The 26381-nt window shown below is 27.7% G+C and overlaps 1 protein-coding gene across 1 annotated transcript in view; it reads right to left on the reverse strand.

Annotated features, from left to right (window-relative positions):
• Nucleotides 1–26381, reverse strand: part of LOC114126906 (melatonin receptor type 1A-like) — a 114875-nt gene that overhangs the window by 73357 nt on the left and 15137 nt on the right. Inside the window, exon 2 of the mRNA XM_050198443.1 lies at nt 1822–1964. Coding sequence (XP_050054400.1) covers nt 1822–1848 — 27 coding nt within the window. The 5' untranslated portion in view covers nt 1849–1964. The remainder of the gene's footprint in view (nt 1–1821; nt 1965–26381) is intronic.

Consider the following 26381-nt stretch of genomic DNA (forward strand, 5'->3'; position numbering starts at 1 on the left):
AAAACGTTAACCGTGGAGACGTTTATTTGTTGCCGACGAACGATGTGACACGGTGGTGGTGGAGACGGCATTAGTGGAATAAAAGTGTGCGCTCGTTTGCGTCTCGTCCACGTCCGACTATCAGAGCAAAAGGATATTATTGTTACGACAACACGAATACTACAGTTATAACCATTATGAAGACACTATATATTAAGATACTACAGAACTAATATAGATTTAGGTCATTACACAGTTGAATAACGTTCACACTGAGACCCGTTAAAGAGTAATCTCAATAGGAGGCAATAGGAAATCCTTATAGAGCTATCAGGTAGAGACACTATACAATTTTATTGAGTCCTTAACTTTTATCTAAAAATACAAAAATTCGATTATGTTTGTTTGTTTATACACTATATAATACTTGGTATAATATACTATATACATTAAAACATTTACAAAAAACTAGATAAATAGGTTATATATATACACACGCCTATGGGTGTTTTTTGTGTGTTACGGATCACACTTGCGTCTATTAAGAAATTGAAAAATGTTGATTTATACAGTAAGTTTTCAACAGAAAAATAATTAAGATGATTATTTAAATTTGAGAAAGATACTGGGAATATTACATAAAAAGAGGGTTTAAATAAGTTAGATGCAGATACAGGTTGAAATTTGGAGAAATCGGTAAGAATCCTTGATAAGGACGAAACTAAGGAAGCGAATTTGTTTAGGCATTAATAACTGTAATCACAGAAAATATATCGTACGAACTCAACAGATGATTTTTAGGATTAACCGTTTTAATTAGTCATTGAGTGACGAAAATAATTATAGTATAATTCTGTGGCTTTCAACGCTGTTAACGTTGGAACTCATTTAATGCAACGATGTTCTTTAGATATAGTACCGTAATGAAAAAGAGCTCCGCGGTACATGTGTATCACGGCCATTATCTTTTTAATTTTCAAAAATCACACCTTCTAAAATGTAACACCTAATTTGGTATACGGTAGACAAACGAATAAATATTTCGTGATAGATCGAAGTAATTATGGATAAAAAATCAGCGAAGACCCTAGGAGCTAACGATAAATCAAGCGTTGTTGTGTAGGTATATGTTGGACATGTTTGTGCCCATACATAATGTAACTGCACTGCTGGGATTTCAAATTTCGCGATCGGAAACGTTTGATTTCACGAGTGATATATTTTGTTGTAAATCTTTTTTTATCAGTGTGCGTTTTACTTCGTTTCGACATTCATTCAAAATACGCTCCAAAATACTAGCTATTGATAAGGAGTTACAAATACCTGACGTATACACGACAGTTGTAAATATACTTAACAGATTATCGATCTTGTAACATCAACGTTTTGTAATAGATTGCGATAAATACGATATCGTCTTCATTGTAAAGATTAAATTATACAATATATTTTAAGTTTGTACATTAGTTTTGTTTAATTTCGATCATATTTCAAACTAAACGTTTAATATTATTAGGATAGACTTATTTTTTAGTATTAATTTATTTACTTATTTACAATTTTTATTTTATTTAATAAAATGTAATAATATTTTTGTGATATTCTAATATGAACTAATGCATCGGTGTAAAAGTGTTATTGTTTAATAAATACAATTTGCATCGATTATTTGAAAATACAACTAAAATTAAATTTAACAACTACCCGGTACTTATACCTAATAGATGACTATTCGAAATTGATATCATAATATGTATTATTATTTATTAAAATGCCGGCATATAGATAAATCCATAATTTCCAAGATAAAAACTTACAAACTAAAATAACAAAACAACTTACTTCTAGGTTAGCAGACATGTTAAACATTCATAAGCCCAATTAGACCACGTCTTGTGGGGCTAATGAAGCGTTCTTTTATTGTGAACACCGCTCGTTCTTAGTGGTTTATTCCCGATAATTGACTCGAATTTTTGCCAAACAATCTAAAAACACATCATATATAATTATTAAATTTTATCTGTACAGTTTATTCTACATGCATAATTAAATGTTGGTTTAATAAAATGTATACAATTGAAAGATGTTTTAGACCTATAGCGTTAAGATTCGTTTTATTTCTGAAACTTCGAACCGTTGCTGATGTATATTACTTATACACCAAATAACTTCTCCCTATTATACCCGTGTAATAAATAATAATTATGATTATGTTATTTGAACATCATTATAACATAGTTTATAACTTAGCGAGTACTCGTTATTGTTTATGAAAATCATGTTTAAATACTTCGTTTATTTAATATTATATTAGTATAATTTTTAATCGAAATATGGTTGTATGAATATTTTTGAATAAGTACTTTTTTTTTTAACGTCTATTGCTGTCGATATTTTAATTACATTAACCAACCACTTTTTATAATTTGTATTATTATTAGACTATAGTATTAAAATAATTGGACTGAGTTACTAAAAATAAATCGATCAATTATTTTACTTTATATACATTTTATAATATAATAAAGCTAAAAGTAATTAATTTAAAGACGGCGCATTGTATATGCAATATTAGGGCAGATAATATAACTTTGCTAACAATTAAATTCAGCACTAAATAAAAACTGCATAAAAAAGATTAAAACTCATCATCACAGCAGTGCGATACTCATTTTAATAATTATTTTATAGCATATTCGATTAACAAAAATAGAAATCAAATTATTTGATTAATTCTGATTACATAATGTACACAACACAACATAATTATGAATTATGGTAATAATTAGGATATTAATTCATAATTGCATATAAGTATATTATACAAGTAAGAAATTAAATTTAAGATTATATTGAGAAAAATGTTAATTGTTATTTTTTATATATTATATTGTATTGTATTGTATTGTATTATTATATATATATTGTAGATTTTTAAATATATATTATAGACGATTAAAAAGTTACACAAAAAAGTATGTGTAAAATTTTATTTTAATTTTAATAATATTAAACATTTTTTTTAAAATGTACTTATTCCTCCCTTTGCTTATTAGATGTACTAATTTTAAAATGATATGTATTTTATATACAGTTTTTTTTCAAAATAACTGGTAAAGACAAAATAACATTAAATTTCACGCAAAATCGGTATTTTATACAAAATCTTTTTCTTTTTTTTTGTTATTCAATATAAATAATCATAGGTTCGTAAAATTATGTTTAATATTTTATATTTCATACTGATGGTATAATTTTCTAAATATTTTTTCTCTTTTTGAACTAATTATATATATTGTTAATTTTAACTTAAGTTTCTATACAAGATAAAAAAATATTTTATGAATTAAAATTCTTAAAAATTAATGTAAGTAATACAAGATTTCTCATAATTTGTTCTTATATGTGTATAAAAATACTTATTCGTATTCATTTTTTTTTTTAAATAATTTTACATTCAAAATACAATTTTTTTAAATCATATAAAAATGTTTTAATTTATATAAAACTTTATCAACTAACCGCAATATCCACAATAAAATATAATACTTTAATAGTAATATCAAAATAAAAAATATTTTTGGACACATATTTATCAGTGATATTATCAGTTTACAATAAGGTGACATGGAATTTAAATTTAATATATCCATAACGCAATTTCTACCTACTGTACGGCAGAGTAGTACTTATTATTTTTTTTTTTTTTATTTGAATCATCATTGATTGGTACTTATTATTTTATTTAGATATTTAATACTCTATTTTGTTTAAATATTGTATCCAATTTCCGGACCATGGTCGTTCATTACTGTATTTTACTATCGACGATAGTAAGTTATGTACATTATTACGTTTTTATCGTATATTATACATACATATAATATTTATATACCATTATTGTTTTATCAAGAAATATCACAAAATTATTTATTTCCGACCCAACTCGCGTTTTCTCAAATCGAATGTATACTGCGTAGAAATAAAATATACAAGATAACAATAAAAAAAAAATCAGTTTTTGATTTTAAATTCTTAAAGATTATTTTGAATTGTAAAAAATCAAGTTTTTCAACAGTTACAATGTATCAAAAGTGAACGACGATAGTATTGGTTAATTTTATTTATTAACCCTGTTTTCTCTAAGTTTAGATTAAAAATCATTGAATATTATTTTATTTTATTTTTCATAATTAACGATGTTAGTAATAAAGGATTCGCTTATAGTGTTTATTATGGCATGCATTTTAATATTTTATGTATAGATATTGAATTATATAAGTGAAACTAATAATGAATATATGGTTGATATTTTCAATAATTTATAAATATAGAATTATAAACAGAGTGATTATACCGTTAACATATTCAAGTTCGCTGTACTGCAAATACAAAAGATTTTATCATGGACGATGAAATTGTGTAACTATATGTATTTTAAATAATATTCATAATGGTTAGGTTTTAAGTACGGCTGATACTATATGTTTTAATTGAGTAAATAAACATACTTGTAGGTATATTGCCATAGAGCGTGCATCATAATCGCATGAAATTTCCGTATTAAAAACATACAAGGCTTAATTTGAAATTAGAATAATTTGGCCTATACAGCAATCAAATTTAAAAATATTAATATTATATTATGTGCTTATTCGTTGATTTTTATGATACTTCAATTTTTTTAGCGAATTTCCCGTATTTTTTATTTACAATGGCTTGTGTTAGAATTTTTAATTCACTTAAATATTGAAATATTATTATAACCGATGTACAACAAAAGACAATGTTTTTGCTTTTAAGTTAACAGTAAGTGAATTCACTCCAATATCAAAGGTAACAACTGTACAAAACACAATTGATTTCGCTGAAACCAAAATTGTTTATACTGTATGTCTGCATATGAAATAACAAATAAACAAACGTATGCTTAATATAATAAAAAATAAAAAATAAAATATTTTTATGTTATTAAACATTTTAATTTTTTAGTTATTATGTGTCATAATGTATTCATATTCTTTTCCAACGTTTAAAGCGTTTTATTTAATCTCTAGTCAATTTTTTAATGTATACTGTTATCAATCATTAAAATCACTTTCTTTTTGTATTTGTTCAATTTCAAAATCTATCATTAATATTCAAAAGGAATTGAGTAAATTACTTTCTCATGGATAAAGCTAAAGATAACCGTTGGAGCGATTTATACGAAATTATTTATTGTTAAAATATGTATGATTCAAACGCGGTGCGTTTTTAACGATTTTAGCTATTTAATATTTTCATTTTACTCTGTCAAACAATAATTAAAAAATATTATTTTCATAAGGCTAACGACGTTATTGTGAAATGAAGTTTGTATTATTTGTTTTAAAGTATAGTTATTTCATGCTCACTTAATTATCTAAAATAACTCTATATGCTTTATAATAATAGTAATTAAAAAAAAATCTCATTTAAATTTTCAATAAATATTTTATACAAATACTTAGGTAGTTCATAACTTGTTAAGGTAACACACCTTGAAACGCTCATTGTACAAAAAATAAATGTTTTGTAAATAAATTATTTAAAAATCCAATAAGCAGCTTTCTTTATTTTTACAACTATATAATATCGTATACCCTGTTGACAGTACATAATGCGCAAGTATTAAAAATAACTAGATAGGTAAATAAAATAATCATCACCTATTTGCAACAGGTAAGGCTTAGGCTTAAGCGATTTAAACTCGCTAGTTAAATTAAACGTAACTATAGACTGCAGTAAGATAAGACTACGGCAAAAATTAATATTCAATAATTTACTTATTTATTTTTAATTAATTCAAAAATTATAATGATAATAAAGTATTATTATAAACTATATAATATTTAGAAGTGTAGGCAACCAAAACCGATGTAAGCTTTGTGTTTAGTCTTGTCAATAAAAAGCCACGAGGTTATAGATTAATTGGGTTTACCGGAGCGTTTTCAGTTCGTGGGCCTTTATACGTCATTTTATTCTGGTCGATGATTAATATTTTCGGTATACAATGGTTGCACGCTCGTCTCACTATGGACACATCGCCTTTTAAACCCCACCATGCGTTGCACTAACGACGTCGAAACAATAAATAACAAATGAATAATAAGTAATAACTATACTGGGTCCAAATTTATATTCCAATATCTATATTCTATACATACGTATCGATTTAAAACAAAATAATAAAAATGTGGGCGGGATAGCGCTATACATGTTAGGACTAGGATACTGCGGTGTACTTTATTATTATTATAATTTTGAAAGTGAGTACTATAATAAATCTTAGCGTTAAAGAAACTTTTTACCTTCAAGCTCGGTAAAAATCGAATAAGTATGCTACCATTTTTTAATTAGATTTCGACATTCGACGGAAGATTTTACACAATATATGTCGTGAAACATTCCTTTTATCTCCATTAACCAAAAGTAAGTTGACAAAAAATAAATAAAAAATATTCTTGTACAAACTATCCTTTCTTGATTTGCTAAGCATTCATATAAGTACGAATCATGGATCAGCTTATTCTAGTGTTATATTTTATTATCTTGAAATTTGATAGTAATAATAATAAATATTATTGCTACGAGTATATTTTCTCGTATTTCGTTATATTTTTACAATTAGATAATTTACTTTTAGAGTTTGAATGGCTCCGTGCAAGAACGAGATAACTTTATTTTTCAAAACTTTTCAGGAAACGATAAAGTTATTTTAAAAATATTTAAATAAATATATAATTAATTTGAAAAACAATTTAGATACATTAAATTACGATAAAAAAAATTCCGTAGTAATTGATTTGATTTTCTTAATTTCTTTGAGATGAGAGCTAATATTAACCTAAATTTTATGGAGTTATCTGAATTTTTCAACAGAAAAAAAACCAAAAACCAGACAACTCCATTTACTTTATATTTCTTGTACTAATGATCGAAGTTGTCTCATTCTTGCACAGATATACTCATATTTTTTTTATTAATAACAAACGACCAAAACCCCATTTTTCAAAAAAGTGGAGTTATCTCGTTCTTGTGCGGAGCTCTTCATTTGCTACTTATGATTCATCGAGATAATTTTTACTACCTCAAAAAGTACCTATTGGCATAAAAAAATACACATCAATATAAAATAAATACATTCGTGGCTTCGCACAGAATCTAATTTAACCATACAAATATATCTAAAAGTAATTTAAGCAAAACAATTCTTATATTAAGACAAAATACATTAATATGCTTTTTATTGAATTATAAAAATATTTTATTTAGAACATCAAACGCATATGGTACCATCGATCAGTCACTTAAAATATGTATTACAAAAGAAATGTTAGATTCGATTCAAATAAATCATACGAAGCAACTTAAAGAAAATAACTTTTATGATAACTGACACCATGCATCTATTATATACATGCATTATATTGGAATACAATTTATTATTATAATATAATTTGTCTTTTCTCCTCGAATATAACGACAAACGTGTGGTAACTTTGAGTATTGTGTGGAGGAGGTGGTGACGAAGGTACTGTTTTGACAAAAAAATAAAATATCCCGATGACAGATAACGGTAGAATTGACAATATCGTATAAGTTTTGTGCGTGTGTTATAGAATTTTCGTAATTTATGAGCTAACATAAAGATGCAATGTATTGTGTATAATATAATATAATAATATTGTTGTTCGAAAAGCTCGAGTCGTTATTACGGCGCAGGTATAATACCGAAACGAGGACCCTAGAGCAGCAATATATCCCGAGTGCTCGTCGATTTCGAGTGGATTATATGTTTATGCATTCGTACACACTCATATAATATATATATACTATTTACACTGTTGTTATCATTGTAGCATGTTATTGTGTTATATACTGTTATTTTTCTCGCTAATAAAAGCCTAAATTTAATCGTTAGCGTATTAACTAGACCGGCGTCGTTGCTTTTATATCTGACCGTTAAATAACATAACGGAAATAGCGAATTATTGCATTGTATAATATAATAATAAAGTAGTGCGCGACATGTTTATGATTTTTTCCCGACTAGATACAGACAAATTTAACCGAACGGCGCCTAGAAATCTGCGTCCAAGACACACAAATCGTTGTAATCCTGTGCCCTAAATATAAACATATAACTATATAAGTTCGCTGATACATAAGTTTCAACATACAATTTAAGTGACTCGATCCGACTCCCGATAAGTTCATCACAAATAAAATAATTTGAACAATATGGTTCACATGCGATACTTATCTGAAGTAATGCTATGATAAAAAAATAATGAATTACGTACTAATTTTAAGGTGCTGTGTTTTATAGAACAAATTAAAAATTTTGGGAAAACTAATTTCGAAGAACACAAAATATTATTCGTGGTGACTGAAATAAATTTCAAAACATTAATTAATAAAATAAATTACATTTTCTAGTAGGTAGGTACAATGTCTATTTTCCCATGTATACGGCCGGTTTAGAATAGTTTTTTTTTGTTTGTTTCTACGTGTCCAAATTAAATTGTTTATGTCAGAGACCAGCGTAAAAGAAATGAGATATTATATAAAAATAAAAGTTTTTTTCCATGAATGTTTGTATACTGTATATAATGTATAAAGTGCGTATACGCATAGTCAAATACATCTTTATTTCGTTTTTATAATATGTCGCTACAAAAATACATTTATTATTCTTATAATACTCTTCTATTTTTATGTACAAAACTAGAATTATTTATCTTTTTTTATAATATCAAAAAACATCTGCATGGATATGAAATTATTATCAAACTTGATAAACTTGAGAGCTCTTTACAAATGTTCATTTTTTTGAACAAACAATCCATCCTATGTACTCGGAACTACGAAACGTTATTGTAGTTTTAATAGTAAATCACGGTGGTTTTTTTACACCAGAAAATGTGACGAGAGTGAAGATCGATTTATGCGTGTACACGTAAATCTCGTTTATTCCGAAAACATATTATTAATCCTTCCAGTGAGTATACTTTGTTTGGGACAGATCATTTGTTGTGCCGAAAAACTGTTAGTGACGAGTAAATATCATAAATAATAATTAATGGGGTACTATAATTATTACTACAAATTATTATAAGAAACTTAAAAATAGACTTAAATATTTAATGTACCATGAACAATCGTTCATACTGTGTAATGAATAATGATTTAATACATTTTTCTAAGTGTATGGATCAACATCAACGTTATTTGGATAATTAAATAAATCATTTTAGCGTTCATAAAACAATTAAAAGCAGCTTATTCATTATAACGGGTGTATGCGAATTATATATCTATGACGTTCAAAGAAACTCTTCATACGAATGACAAATCAAAGTCCAAAGTAATTGTAATCATTTATATTGATTAAGGTTTATGCATTGAGTTTGCTTTGTTATAAATGTTTGATCGAGAAATTGAATAAGAATACGCATTATAATCAGATTAGTAAGAGACTAGTATCATTTTTTAAAAAAATTATGGTTTTTGTAATCACAATATAGTGTCTTTACTATCATAAAGTATAATAACTGAAAATGTGCTGCTGTACAGAAATAATAAAACTTCTATTGTATTAGTATGAATAGTTTGTTATACTACGAGTATATTCTTATCCCATGTGGTATAATATTGTTATAATATTGTTTTATGTTCTACTTAGTTACCATAAATTAATTTTGACGGTAAACAAGTGAATTTATATATAACTAAAATAATAGCAATGGGTATTATTTGTACATTTTAATGTTGAAAGTTTTACTGAAAATTATATATTGGGTGTCGGCTTTTATTAAACATTTATTAGTTCACTTAAATTATGCATTATACTTCAATTTAAATTGTAATTGTTCCAAAAATCTTCTTAATGTAATTTAGTAATGTTTTTGATCACGCTTTGTACGCCAACATAAGATAACCTTCAGCTACAGTTTACGTTACGAAAGAACTTACGTCAGTAATAATTTTATTATAATATATTATTTCTTGAATATATGCTATCACGCCCGTATAGAATTATTGCGATGTAATACGTGTAGATTACATAAAAGTTCATAATTATTATGAATTAAAAAAGTATTTAATACAGTTATTCAATAATTATTTATTTTAAAAAGTTAAAAAAGTTAAAAAATTATAAAACTAATAAAAATATCCAGGGCGTCAAAAAAATAATACTATTATGATAAATCGTCTGATAAAAATTCAATCTAAATAATAATATTTATACAAAAAAAAAAAAAAATCAAAGTTTGTAATTTACAAATAGTATATTATTATAACGATATAAGATATAAAATTATGTTGATCTCATCTACCAACTATAGTACTTTATATTACCTATTATACCTATAGTATATTTACTAAATCCTATAGCATTGTGTAAGCAGATAATATGATTACGCACAGTTTTATACTGAATTATGGGTTTATAAGATAACTATATAAAATATTTTTAAATATATTTAGAATCTCGATTGAATTTATCAACATATTCACTTTTCTACTTTTTATAATATAATCAATATTTGTTTATGACACACTGATTGAAATTCGTTCGTATTTTCCATGAATAATAATATGATATCAGTTTCTAATAAATTACACGTTTCACGGAATCACTTGAAAATACGCACTGCGATCTATCAGTTGGACTGTTGATCTAGAGTTTTTAAAATATTAGTTCTATTGAAGTTTAAAACCTGTGTAATATATAATTCAAATTATTTTTCAAAACAATTTTTATTTTTTTAAATGAATCTATCTATCATTTACTTAAAAACAGTCTTACATCAAAAAAAATATACACACATGGTTTCGTCATAAATGATATTATGTCTGTATAAATATTCAAATGTCTAATAGTTTTAGCATACATAACAAATTAAAAACAATAATAATATCACACGAAAACTAAACAAACTTAACGCATCAACCTCGAAAATATTCACGGTTGGACTAAAGTCAATTCTCTTTTATCGTGTCGATTAACTCTTATTATTAAGTTTGGATACCATAAGAATAAGAAAGAAAAATGACCTATACATCTTAATTGTAGTTTCAGTACAATTATGTACACTAAATTGATATATCAGTAGTTATATTAGTTAACACGTTGTCCCGTAAATAGGCATGTACGGTATATTACACGTTTATTGACTCTGTAAAAACTAACTTTAATTACATTTAAGTCGAATTTTAAAATGCTTATACTACTAATTGTGTTACCCATTTCATATATTTTGATTCCCAGAATATAAACTTGTTCAGTGGAGACCATTATCTGAAGAATAATTAAATAAATACATATTATATTAAATTCAACGGTGTATAGCAATTATCACCATAGATACTGTGCAAATGAATTATAATTGATTTAATTTTATAAAAAGCGTTTTTACCGCACTTGTCGAGTGCTAAAACACATAACTTAATTTATTTAAAATACGAACGTCGTCTAATCGAAAACCTATTACAGTATTAAACGCTCAGCATAATATTAATATAATGCGGTAAACTATAATAGTAAAACACTAAAACATACTAAAAACGTTGCGACTGCCTATCATTTATATTTTTATACGGTAACGTAAAAACCTATGAAAATAAGAATTTTACAGTGGATATTATTTTAAATCATAATTATTTATAAATAATATTTATTTTTTTTTTTTTAGGGTCTAAAGCTAAACAAAATTCTTTTTATGTTATTAAAAAAAATGTATCAAGGTGATGATTATAAAAAGCTAAAACCATCGTCTAACCACATGTAATATTTTATCTTTGAACACTCACCAAAATGTTTTTTTTTTTTGTTTATAGATATTGCGTCGTACTGATCATTACTTTTTTCAAAACTCTATCGTATTTTCGTTATTATATAAATTAAATTCGGCGTAGAAATGCGTTTACAGTTTATACACATCGCAGAAGTCTCAAACGAATCGTCAGGTGCATATCAACAGTATTTTCAGCGCACACAAGCGGACCGTGACCATCTTGATACGCCCTACCTGTTTTCATATTGTTATTATATGTATACGTAAATGTATAAAATACGCACCCCTCAACAGACCTCAATGAAATATGTAACGGGTGCCGCCGCGGCGGGCGCTCATTAAATTATCGATTTGACTATACCATATTACGGTCATTTCGAAAGTTTCTTTCTCGTACACCATTCTGTGTATAAAACACTGGAGCCAAACGTTAGCTTAACTAAAAAGTCTTTATTATAATACGCGTATATACCTATAGCCAGTTTTATAATGCCCGCGTGTAAATTGAAAATCACGCTACTGTATAAGAAGTGTACGACACGCGGTTGTCGGCAAACGGCGCGTGTTATGTAAATGTCAACACGTCGTAGGTATATCGCTTTCCACAGTACACAGAATAATGTAGGTATACGTGTAGAGAGGGTGAGATACGACGACAAGAAGGCCAGTTAATCGATCGCCGTACCGACGTCTATGATACACGATGATACGACACTATATATTATTATATAGGTAGAATACATTTTAAGCACAAACTCGAGATCGCAACAATGACCGTATTGGATAAATGCGATACGTATATTATAATATGTATATTGTATATATTATTTAAGCTAAAAACTAAAATTTATGATTTTACGTCTTGTTTTTTCACCGGACTTTGATTGGAAATACGGTTATAGTGGTCAAACCGGGCGGGAGAAACACGGCTTAAAACGTTCTCAATAATCAATTTTCGAAACGGCACTAAGTGCAAAACCGCGTCTCTAGTTCTCGTCGGTCTAATTTACGCGTGAATTATACTGCGTTATATTTGCAGGGTATATGTATATTTTATGTATTATTAGGTGCGTTTATATACATATATGTATATACATCTCGTATATACTCGTATATACATCTGTACTACGTAATATATATTTTGTATACGATACACCTAAGCGACAATAAAGACTACACGTTTTCTGATTACGCACAATTTAGTATTTTTTTTTTAACAAATTTATATTATTATGATTTACACTATATTATTTTAGTACAATATATGATTTGCAATTATTGTAGTGTGTAAATCGTAAGAAATAAAGATAACATTTCATTATTTTGTAAGTGGTCAAAAACTCAAAGAAATTTACAGAAATGGTAAAAAAAAATAATATCTCTAATTGCACGTTAGATTGTAAAATCGCCATTCTAGTATAACGGTGAATCAATATTGTTATACTTTGTATTGTATTTTCTTATAATATCCAAGACATAGGTTTGTATGTGAAAATCATATCGTACATTATAATATTATATGACTTCAGCGAGGATTAACCACAGGATATATAGACAAATATACCATTTACAACTGCACAAGACGTCTCCCTTTGTCACTTACAGGCGTCTCATCACGAACGTTTAAACATAATTATTATTATTTTCTCGGTATAGTATTACGGCTCAGCTGCAGCTGGAACGGTATATATAATATGTATCGTTATATTTGGAATGACAGGCAAGCCATAGCACTAGTGCGGTTATACTCCATATAAAGTACATTTTCATCTAACGGGTAAATTTTAATTTAAATATAAATAAATCGACTATTATTCGGGAATTGAAAATTTCACGGATAGTGTGCGGTGTGTATGCGATAGTCGGTTAGCGTTAAACCACGACGAATGTATGTGTTTGTGAGTCTCTGAATAATTTATAAATAGATTGATATTCGAATTCGTCCCGAGAACGTTTTTGGTATTCTTAGAGTTCTTCAGCTCTTGTCTGCCGTTAAAGCAAATAAATCGCATATATATTAATAATTAATATTATATGCATTATACCGAGCTAACCGTTAGTCTAGTACGAGAATGAATCAAACATTTAATATCTCGAGAGAAAACGAGAAATGCATTTAGTTTAATATTATTTGTTGTATTTTTACATGTATTTGTATGTCTGTAATCATGTTTCTAGCAAATATATTAATAACGAATTTGACTTAAAGAAGTCGTTCTTTTAATTTCTTATATTTTTATATAACACGTAAGGAAAATTATTCAAACATACGACACATCTATTTTTCATAAAATCATCTGTAAATTTTTCTGTTTTAATAAAAAATTATCAATGACATTTAGACACCTGAACGTATAAAAATTATTTGTATTGACCATTAACTAAACACGCAACAATTTAACCACTTTTTTTTCTAGAGGTTCATGTAAAATTTAAATACTAGTATACCATTTTTTCCCTGTATTTTCAACAGAGTTTCACTCAGAACATTTTTCCTTTTTACTTATTATTAAAAAAACTGACTTTTATTTTAATCTTAAAATAAACTCATATCGAGCAATGATGTAATATCAGTTATCGTTATTTTTAATCTCTAATCGACATTTTACTTTATTTTCATAAAAATAATAATGAAATAATTGCATTTTAAACGGTTTGTAATGGTTGTTTGATATATTTATACAACTAACGTATATACACCCGAGTCTTGAACATTTATGTGGATGACATTAAATTGTAGTAACCGCGCATTAACATCAGCCAAGTCACCACCGCGGTGAATTGAAAACGATTAGAGTCACAGGTAGCAAATTGCGATGGGTATTATCGTATACGGTACACCAAAAATTCTGAAAAAGCTAACAACAGCTATATTATAATGTATATATTATACTTGGAGTCGTAAGATGTATTTCTAAAAAATATTATTATGATAGCTGTTTAAAACAACTAAACGGTGTAGGCTACTAAATAAATTATATTTTGACGATCCCGTGTTTAAATGTTTTATTCGCCATGCCTTGTTTTTATTACCTATATTATGATATTCAAACAGTACATTTTAATATTTTGATTTATTATTGAACAGTAAAACTTTAGCAGTTTAGGAGAATATTAATATATGAATATAATATTTGCAACATAAATTTTTATACATTATTTGCACATTTTTTTTTATTATTTTTATATTTTTAATGTTGCATTATATATTGTGCAACTATAATAACTGCAAAACTCGTGTATAATATTATAATGTCGGTTAAACAATGCGGCAAAAATCAAAATTTTCTCGTTTGATATTTTGTGGAAGAACGTTCGTGCACAATTAAACTCAAACGTCCGGCGCTTTAAGTTTATATATATTGGTGACATACAATATTACTATATTTTACGGTTGAAGTTTTGAATATAATACTATCGTAATTCATTTGATGATGTTCTAGAAACTTACAATTAACAACAAACAAGTTTCTCTACAGCTATTTAACCTTTGTATAAATACGTATAAAATATCTCAGAGTGAAAACTTATAATGAAATCAAAACCATGGATTTTTGTATAAATATTAACTATTTTAACGGTTACTATCATAATATAGAATAATATAATAAATATCTACCCAAAGCGTTGTTATATGCATTGTTAATTTCAACAGTAAATTACTAAGTTGGTTTTTAAAGTTACTTAAATCTACTTAACTAATTCAAATCATATTAATTATTTATTTGTTTGATTAGGTATACAAATAATGTAATATGTTTAAAATTTATAAATGATAATTGTTAGTGTTCGAATTACTATTATGAATTTTAAATGTGCACCAGAAATCAAACTATATGAACCCAATAATGTGGTAGGTATAAGGTTTTTCATTTGAAATATTATTAATATTATAATAAAATATTATGTTTGTTAGTCGGCGTAGTATATATGCAATTTCGGTACATGGGCGTGTAGATCACTTTCGGGTGGTATCTCACGGGAGGTATCCTATTTGTGGTTGTAGTTAAAATAATTATTATCTATCAAGTAATTTAATAGGTCGTTAACACCATACAATTTAACATATTCACGTGTTGACTAACGTTTGATAGTAAAGGATATTAAGTTGTAATGCGGTCACTGATATAAAAATCTGTCTATGTATTATTAAAAAAATTGATTTGACTTCTAGTTAAGAATATTTAATATAAATAAACAACGTATACGATAGTAAATCAATTTTCTTATTTTGTCGTTTTAATATATATATTTATCGTGAATGTTAAAATAATTTCGCATATTAACTATGTGAACTCTTCATAAAATTATTATCAAAACCGGATAAATATAGTAAACAAACACGACAATTCAACAATAAAAAAAAAACAGTAATGTAACAGTAGGCATTATGATGATGTAATAATAAATTAGATATGAGATAAGTATTATGTTTCATTAAAACCGTAAAATACTTTCGAAAAGTATAAAACGTATAAGACCGCATTTCGTGACATGTGACATTAATTTCGGTGCACTGGTCCTGACTTTTAACGGAACGACACTGCCGACGTCATTGGCCGAGATTGTCAACCGCATATAACGGATTGGACAAGAAGAGGAGAAAACGTTATACATCCGTCACTCGGGTAAAATACGTAATTCCCAGAACAAATGTTTGTGAGTTGCTGCTGTAAATCGACTTTTTTTCGTCATTATAAATAAAATCGTATCTTTTCGCGAACGTCGGCGGTTTTCGGCCGAAACGCGTATATCTACCGTCGTATAGTAAGTATGATATGTAACATATATTGTGTTTTTATATGTTTTATACTCGCGTGATGTGTATCTGCAGCCTTATCCCGAGAAATCGGGTTTTGTAAAGCATCGACAATCGATCGACGCGTTGCAAATCTAAATACTTATCGAACTGACGGACTCAACCGCGTGAATCCCGTACACAAATCTCCCGTTTACATTTTGATACACGCATTATTATTTATTACGATACGGAATTGCCGCAGGCTGTTGCCGTAGATCGGCTGTGGTGATTAAATGGCGTGAGAAATTTCGTGTCACAGATATTTTTCTGTACTATATCGTCGCGGATAAGTGGAAAAACAATTTAATACCATAAAACCCGTACACGCGGATGCATCGGTCTATCGCGAAGATTTTACTATCGGGATCGACGCGTGACCACACAAGTGTCAAATAGACGTGTTTGTGAACGAGTCATCGACGTGTGTCGATTTGAGTAAATAATTATTAGCACGATATGATACTGTTGATGAGTGGAGACTCGACGAACAGTCTTTGCTAGAGGACTCATTCAATAATTATTATTCGTTTAGTCGTCGCAAGGTGCCAAAATAGCGGTTATAGATTACTATCTGCACAGACGTCATAATAAATCAATGCGTTTGCTCGTCGTTATGTAAGTATATTTAAATAGATCGGCGTTAGTGTGCAAATAAGTTGATCGATAGTCTCATAGAGATCCTAGGTTTTAATTGTTATTTTTAATAAGCGATTGTAAGCTCTGCCAGAATACTGATCAAGATAAAAAGGTAGATAATAAAAGTATTAAGTATAGTAAATATAGTATATTTCTATAAATAATAACAATATTAGTAAAAACAAAACACGGGCATTATAAAAATATACAACTGAAAACTTAATTAAACTAAGATTAAATTAAGAATCGAGCTTGAAAAACTTCAATATATTAATACGTAACAATAGATTTAGAAGCGGAATTTAAAACAACTTGAGGGTCCATTGAGATTTTATTGTTGCTATGTAAGGAATGAAATAATTTTTAATGGGGATTAGATGCTGATGGGCAATTAGCGAAAATGCGAGTGAAATCCCAGATAGCTTCTTCAGTATAACGAGTAGTCTACTCGTTATTATATTATATCCTATGTTAATGTTTTGACGGTATATGTCCAATGCGTCACGTATATCGTAAAAAAAAAAAATTAGTCCGAGCTACTCGATATTTTTTCCATTAAACAGAAGGACATTTGATCATTGACATGATTTCAAAATTCTGATTAAAAATAAATATATCACTTTATATACACAATCCTTCTGTATGTGAGTATGCCACTGAACAGCTGGACCGATTTTAATGACATTTTTTGTGTGTCAGTTTCGAGTGAGTCCTTGCTTGTTTCAAATTTATAATTGGTAGGTTTATCTGCAGTCCGATTCTAGAAAATGTCTACATGGACATGTCTTAAATAACGCATGTGTGTGAGTGTTAGACCGCCAATGGTATTGGCAACTGCTATATTGCTTACTCCCATGTGATTTCAGAAAACAATTTATACATTATATATATGCCACTAACCATAAAAAACAAATAATAATATACTTTATAAAGAAATATTAGTAAATCAATTGGTAAAAACTGAGCAATATTTTTGAAAATATTTAGTCTGATACCGGCCACCTGAAGGAATTTTTTTTCATAAAAAATGTTGCTTTTAAACGCTTTTAAACGGGACTGCTATGTAAATTGATAATTGGAAATATCATCATTACACCAGATCAGAAACACAAAAATATTCTTTATCCACAAGTATTAATAAGCTAAATGTTGGCATTAGTCAAGCAAATTTAACTTCGATGCATTTTGTAGTTTTGTACGGACAATGAGGTGTACGGTGACAACTAGTATATAAATTACATACGAGTATATATGCGATGTTTCTATGGTATTTATAGGAGTAATCTAATGAAAAATCTGATTGCGAATATCTTGATTTTTCTGGTCTATTTTTGTCGGTTGCTACGGTAACGTATTTATATGACTATAATCAAAGATCCGGTGATCGAATCATGGACGGTTGCACGGATCACAGTCTTCAGGGATGGATTGACGTATTACGAGGTTATCTGAAAGTTTTCCGAAGCGTTTTCGTGTTTTTCAGTACTATATTGTTTTACTCTTAGGTGTTTACACGAAAATAATATAACCCGTGGACTTTCGTATCACTTTTATTGACGACGGCGTTACCGTATCTATTTGTGTACTCCAAATATCCGATTTCCCGATGTCAAAGCAAATAAGCAACAATATTACCCGTCGTCAATCGGCCAACAAGAGTTTGATGTTGTGAACAAATTCAAAGTATACAGTATACCTACGTGTATCACATGACGTATAACCGCCACGCATAAATGAGGACATTTTTCGGGACCAAAAAATTGTTGCCGATTCGTCGGCACGGCGATACGGACAAATGCGGAGTGCGGGCGGTGCGGGTGAAAATACGGCAACCGTCGAGAAAACGTCTACCATATTCATCGCGTGTTAGGACCGTGCACGAAAATTAATATAAACGAAGACGTCGTCCGCAAATCGATCATCGCGCGCGGTCCGAGCGGTTTTATTTTTTATTTTCTCGACATAATGATAATGCATATGGATTATGGATATCGTGATAATATTTTAACATTGTCCTGTTTTATCGAGTTTACGGAAAAATCATCGATAACGGGCCGCGACGGCGCCCGATGGGAAATGTTTTTTTATTACACGACGTATGCTACTCCGCGTAACCTACACGGACTCATAAATTATTGACTTAATTGAACGACGGCACGCACGTTTTATAGGTACACACACGTTTCGACCAGGTCCGCCACCCATGTCACTTTTTTTCTCGGATACCCGTTCGTATACGACGATATAATAAACATTTATTTTATTTTATACCTACTTGTTTATACATATACGTATAATATATATGCACTCGGCCATTACGCAACTACTCCGCCACCGTTTGCTTATCGGAACAACATAAACCCGTTGGACGTTCGCTGCAGTAATTTTATTCGATTTTTTCATTTTTTTTTTTTTTTATGGCTTTCACAAAGAACTTCGTAATAATAATAAAAATAATAACAATAATGACGGCCATATATAATATATATATGATATAATATGTACAATAAGAAGAAATGGATTACCGAGGGAATACGACTGAGACGAATTGATTTGAAGAAGTCCTGACTCTTCGGAACGACAAGAATAAAACGATAAGACAACTTTCTTACACTACACATAATAAAAATAACGATGATGATCCTTATGACTTCTTATCAGAAGGGAAAATAAGAGTCGAACTTTTTCGGCCCTTACACTTTTTCCAAACGCATTACGACGGTCCAAGTTAGTTCATAAAAGTTTAGTTTTTGCTGATAGTATTTATGGTATATAATTATGTACCTAGTTTACATAATATAATATGTATTATTTTATATATTTTATATTCATTGTTTTATTTCTTGAGCAACATAATCAATTACAAAATAAAAATAACTTAATACGTAAATAGATATTATACGCTTTATTAATAAATACTGCAGAATATGAAGAAATTGGCTTTAAGCAGTTGATATATCATTGGTAATCTGAACTTTTTTTCGACAGCACTACCACTTTCAAATTTAATTATTTTTCTGTAATTTTAAAGTGTTTTGTTTGCGCTATTCAAATACTGTCATATTAGTGAAAAACTCGCTAAATAATTTGTTTTGTTCATATTATGCAATCTGTCAGATATAATAATAATATGTAATTTGTATTATGTTTTTAATTAAATGACCTTTATACATACCCAAAATTACAATGGATAAACTAATTAAAACAGTACAAATTATTTAATTTAGGTGCACTTCGACAAATTTTTCAAAAACCACAGAAATTTGAAAACTGTTTTGTTATTGAAAATGTATAAAATGTGCAATTTTTCTTAGCTAAGGCTTGAAAATTTAATACAATATTATACAATACCATTTGCTAGTCTTTTTTTCACTGAACTAACAATCTGTTGAGTATGAACTATATATTATTTGTTTGTTTACAGTTAGATCTTAAAAATTGAAGAAAAAAATAGTTAATTCAAAAAATATGAATTCATCAAATCGCTGAAAGTATATTGATATACTAGTAACTAATAATAATCGTTCAAACAAACTAGATTTCCAATAACAAATTCCTTCTTATATCATATAGCACGGGGAACTAATGTAATTATTACTGTACTCTTGTATTCGAGCTATGAATTATTCATCATTGGATCTTGAGATATATTCCATAGTACACAAATATAAATAATAATTAGGTACATATTGCATAATAAGATATGGATAATCGTAGTCTATGTGAAAACAGAACACAAGTGTAAAGAATAAAAATCATTAGTTGATGGTGGTCAATGTTTAGATATATAATATTATATATTTACAACAATCTTCTATAATAACGTGAGTAAACCATTAAACCCTCCTTATATTATATTCACCTTAAAATATTCATTAGCTCGAACCCTTAAGCTACAATCAAGCTACTCATATTTACCAAAATGACCATATCTACAAGAAACGTAAAACAATAATTTATCTACTATATTTTGCACCCAAGTCTGTATTTTTCTATAACCAGTAACCACCAAAGGCCGTTATTCCGTGAATGTTTAATTAATTTAAAAAAAAGAAGTTTATTTTTATTACTTTTAGTTTGTATTAAATAAAATGAATATGAATATACATTTTTAACTTAACGTAATAATTCAAACCAATATTTAACATTTTTTCAGACGTATTAAAATTTCCGTTAATTTCGATAAAATTTCATTACCATAATTTAATATAATATTACTCTACAGTATCGAATTCTAAAGAAAAATATAATTTGATTTACAGCTTCAAACCAAAATTGCGACATTCATAATATGTACGTAATTTGTGCATAAAATTCAAATATATTGCGCCTGTTAGTTAATAATTACACTCTTATTCCATTAATATAATAGAAACTTAGATCAAGCAACTAAAGAAGTTACAATATAAAATGTCAGTACATAAATTTATATATCCATAATCCCTTTGTATAAAGATTATATAAAGATTTAACTATTTAAGCTATTTGAAAGTTCAAAGTTATATGACCGGCATTATGTAAATTAAATTACACGTTATTGTACTTAAGCCATTTAGCTATCACGATGAACCGATTTTAATAAAACAACATATAATTAAATTCACAAAATCTTAATATAAAAACAAATACTACTTGATATCTACTGGCTATAATATAATGATATATATACGTCGTATAAAAAAAAAATCACCATTCATCATTATTAGAATATTAGCTATCTTGAATAAAATTGATAGTCAATAGTCTAATCAAACTTAAATTAGGCGTTTTTGTTATGTTGATATCTACTAATTTGAAAGTTATAAAAAATATCTAAACGTTATCTTATAAACATTTTAGTATTTTACCATGAATTTAAAGTAGACAAATTAAATAATTGGTTTTAATATCGAAATCTAACAAATTAATTTTACATTAAACGTAATTTTACGAAACTCATCATATAATATTCCTTATAGTATTCTATATTAAAAATATTAAATGAAATACGTGTTTAGACTACTTTGTCTATATAATTATGTTGTAATTTATTATCATTAAAACCAAACACACACTAAGTCGTTTACTTGCATTTTCGTTTATACAGGATATACCAAGTTGACAACAGTAGTTTGTTCTTTTTTTAATTTAAAAATGATCGTAATATATTATTTTGCAGAGGGCTTAAAACCCAATCCAACAGGTATTTTATTATACATTTTTAAAATGTCTATTGTATCTTTATATTTATTATTATTTGATTAATACTTGCAGGTTGTGACTTGTTTAACTGACTGGAGATTTGGTGTAAATTATTTTAAAAACGCAATAAAAAGTATTAAAAATAAATACCTACAAAAATTTTGAAAAGTATATTATTATATTTTTAAGTAAACTTAAGAATAACTCAGAAGTAATTTAATATATTATTATTATATTCAGAATTATTCGTAAAGTTGTCATTGTTTTTAAATATTTTATACAGATATACGATTTGCGATAAATAAGTTATAGAAATGAGACGAGTGGTCTGGATTTATTCTTCTTAAAAATATTTCCAATTATTGTGCAATATTTATCAGTTTATGATCAGTTATAAAAATAATACAACAACTAATAATCAGTTACTGATTAAAGATGTCGAATTTAGAATTCATAATTTTGTGCCAAGCATATGAAAAGTTTCTTATTATTATTGATAACTACAAAGTAAAATTAAACAAGCATTCGCGTTGTACGATATACATAATATTAATATCTTATGCTATAACCTTTCTTAGTTTTATTTCCCAAGAGATGTTTTAAAATGTAATAAAAATGTGATTAACATCACTGTTAGATATTAAAAAGGTTAGGTTAAAAATATCCTCGACATTATAATAGTATTGTGTCATAAATGCATTAAATTAAAAATACAAATGAATAGTGGATAAAATTATAAAATTACGACCTTGAATTAATTATTAAATTAATAATGATTGGTTTTTATTTTTGCTGATCAAGTAATTTAAATTATTAAATTAATGTAATACACAAACCTTATTGTATTATTCTTTTGATTATTTTTCTGGATTAGGTACATTAACTTTGAAACATTTCTTTAAATTTCTTATTTTCTATGACGATAATTGTATTATTTATTTATTAGTAAATTCATCGAAAAACTAGTTTTTATGGTTGTACATTATAATATTATATATAAGTTATAAGTCACTAAAACAGTTAAAACTGCATTATGATAGTAGGTAATAAATTATGTCGACTATAATTATTTATTATTTTAAAATATTATTCTCGGTTAAATATAAGTTACGACTTATGAATTAAAGTATTATTCAATCAAGTTAAAAAGATTTTTCATTCGTGTAAAACAGTAACAATTCGTTTGAGCCTATATTTAAAAAGGTCGTACACCTATGCGTGTAACATTTTATCCGTTTAAAAATACGTAATTAAATGTATTGATTAAAAATTACTTATTTCTTGAGACAAAATGTTTTTACATTGGATAATTCATCACAACGTAATCATTTGAACGTATTGATGTTTTGTATCAAATAAAAATTTTAAAAATATTTTTTTCTGGAGTAAATCGAATCTATTCTGTCATGGAAAACTTTATGACGATATGATATGACCTTCTAACTTTTATAATATAATTGATATAGTTCTATAGTGACTATACTGAAAAATCAAACTGACACAGAAAAATAAAGTGACCGAGTTCGGTTTGTACAACACTAATAAATATCTAATAATTTATCGGTTCACAATAATGTTTCGTTTAAACGAACCACATAAACTTACAATATTATATTGATTAGACAAATCTAGAACGACATTTTTCTTATAGTGATTTATTTTATTTTGTTCGATCTAAGTTTTTGTGTAATTCTTACGATTTCAAAAATGTGTTATTTAGGCTTTCGAAAAATTCTTTCTTTTATCAAAAGCTATATATATATATATATATAAGTGATATGGTGATTACGCTACATCACTACTTATGATGTTACGTGGTAGATGCACACAACCGGACATAAATCAGTCACCATTTGGTAATAATATTTGGTTTATAACAAGATTGTCCCATTTTTTAGCATCATGTCCCCTCGTCCCGTTATCATTAAATTATTACATAATATAGTAGCGAATAATAAAAACCTGTACACGAAAAAAACAAAATACTTTTATCGTTTTTTATTGAATTATTATTGTAACCAATCTTAGCCTTAAACAACCGTTTTTGTGAAGAGTGACGAATGACGAGCGACGAGTGACGACGAACAGTTGTCATCGATAAGCATGACTCATGTCTTATACTGACATATTGCACAGTGTTATAGTATGAACCCCCAAAACAAAGTTACACCCTTTTCCACGTATATAAAAGACAAAAATTATCTCCAACAATCATTAAAAATATGAAAATTTATTTTTTTCCAAAATTATTTTCCCTGTTTTATTTTTACAAATATGGCCCAAACCTTATATTACAATCATGCGTAAGTTTTTGAAAAACATATGTGTTAAAAACGTCAGTTTAGAACAATTTTATACGCCACAGAGATACGGACAAATTCATATATCAGAATAAACTTGCGTTTAACACTTTTAGTATAATCAATTTTCGCATACTCGTATTACCCGAAATGTATGATTAATGACAACCTCGACTTTCTCGTTACAGACTTTCACCGTAAACTTACAAACATATTTTTTCCATGAATCGTATAATATGCAAAACTGCAAGTATCGTTTACAAATAATACACGTCGGTACAAAATCGGTTCACGACTGCCAAGGCTGCATAAAGTCCGTCCAAATCGATTATACGCGCATAATGCAACCACCCCGGTTCGGCATTGATTTCCGCCACGATTTTTCGGTCACGTAACCGACCGGCGGACGCTGTCCACCGTCAAGTTTGATGAATGTTGTGCGAGGGTGGCGTTCGTGCAGCTCATCGTTCGCACTTTTACAAAGGACAGAAAAATGGAAACTCGATGGATCTAACAAATTCGATTTACTTTAATGAAAGCATGTGGCAGTAGTATATATACGATTTATTCTCGGCATATGTGTGAGTGTGTGGGTGTGTGTGTGTGTATTGTGTATAGATTTGAGAAAGATTGACGGTGAAAACATTTATCACGTTGCAGCGACATGTCGACGTACCCGACAAAAACGATCGTCAGTTAGGTGGAATCGATTATTTATATTTTTGATATACCTCGTCGTACCGTACAAATATTTACGAAGCTACCGAACGCTTTACAGATGATAGCTGTAGCTAAAAGAGTTATGCCTATATCTGTTCAGCTGCAGCTGTATCTTTGAGTGGAAAATGCAGTTTTGAACTTAGCTAGACGAATACTGATATTAATCATTATGCGATAAATATGTTTGGTTATTGAGTTATAAAGAAATAAAAACTTATTGCTAGTTGTAACATATTGAATCATAAATCATAACTATGCGATAAAAATATTTTATAGGCTAGCAACTTTATAAACTCTAAAGTCTTAAAAATTCAATTAAAAAAAATGCATTTAATCCATTAAATTTGAAACGATAAGATTTCAGTGAATTCGTTCAAAGTAATTGGAAAAAAAAATTAGAAATATTATGTTCAGAGATTGGATTGTACATAAATACCTATATTAAAAAGATATTCATTAAAATATTCAACGTAGTTCTTTTGTGTGTTTATTAGGGACAATTTTTTTAAGTATTTCCATAATAATCAAATACGATTTTTATAAGTAATAAAAATCGTTTGATAATATATAATAATAATAAAAGACAGCGGTGATTAGCATTGTTTTAAATTGTAAGCATTTTTAAAAAAATGTATTTATTGTATTTCAACCTCATAAATCGTAATTATCTTCGATGAAAAACACATCTTTTTTTATTATACTTTGCTTTTACAATAATTATTAGTCTATACAGGCAAAAAATGATAATTATTAAAACTTTCAATGATGATAAAAAGTAAGCCACATACCAAAAATGTATGACTCTGATTAATGATAGTTGAATCTGAAGTCATCAATAAAACAATTGAACTCGTTTTTATTATGTATATAATTTAACTTTTTAACTGCAATAACTTACTCGCTAATAACGACATGACTGTAAATTTTAATACTAAGCTT

Source organism: Aphis gossypii, chromosome 1 (assembly GCF_020184175.1).
Source record: "Aphis gossypii isolate Hap1 chromosome 1, ASM2018417v2, whole genome shotgun sequence".
In the NCBI taxonomy this organism is placed as follows: Eukaryota; Metazoa; Arthropoda; class Insecta; order Hemiptera; family Aphididae; genus Aphis; species Aphis gossypii.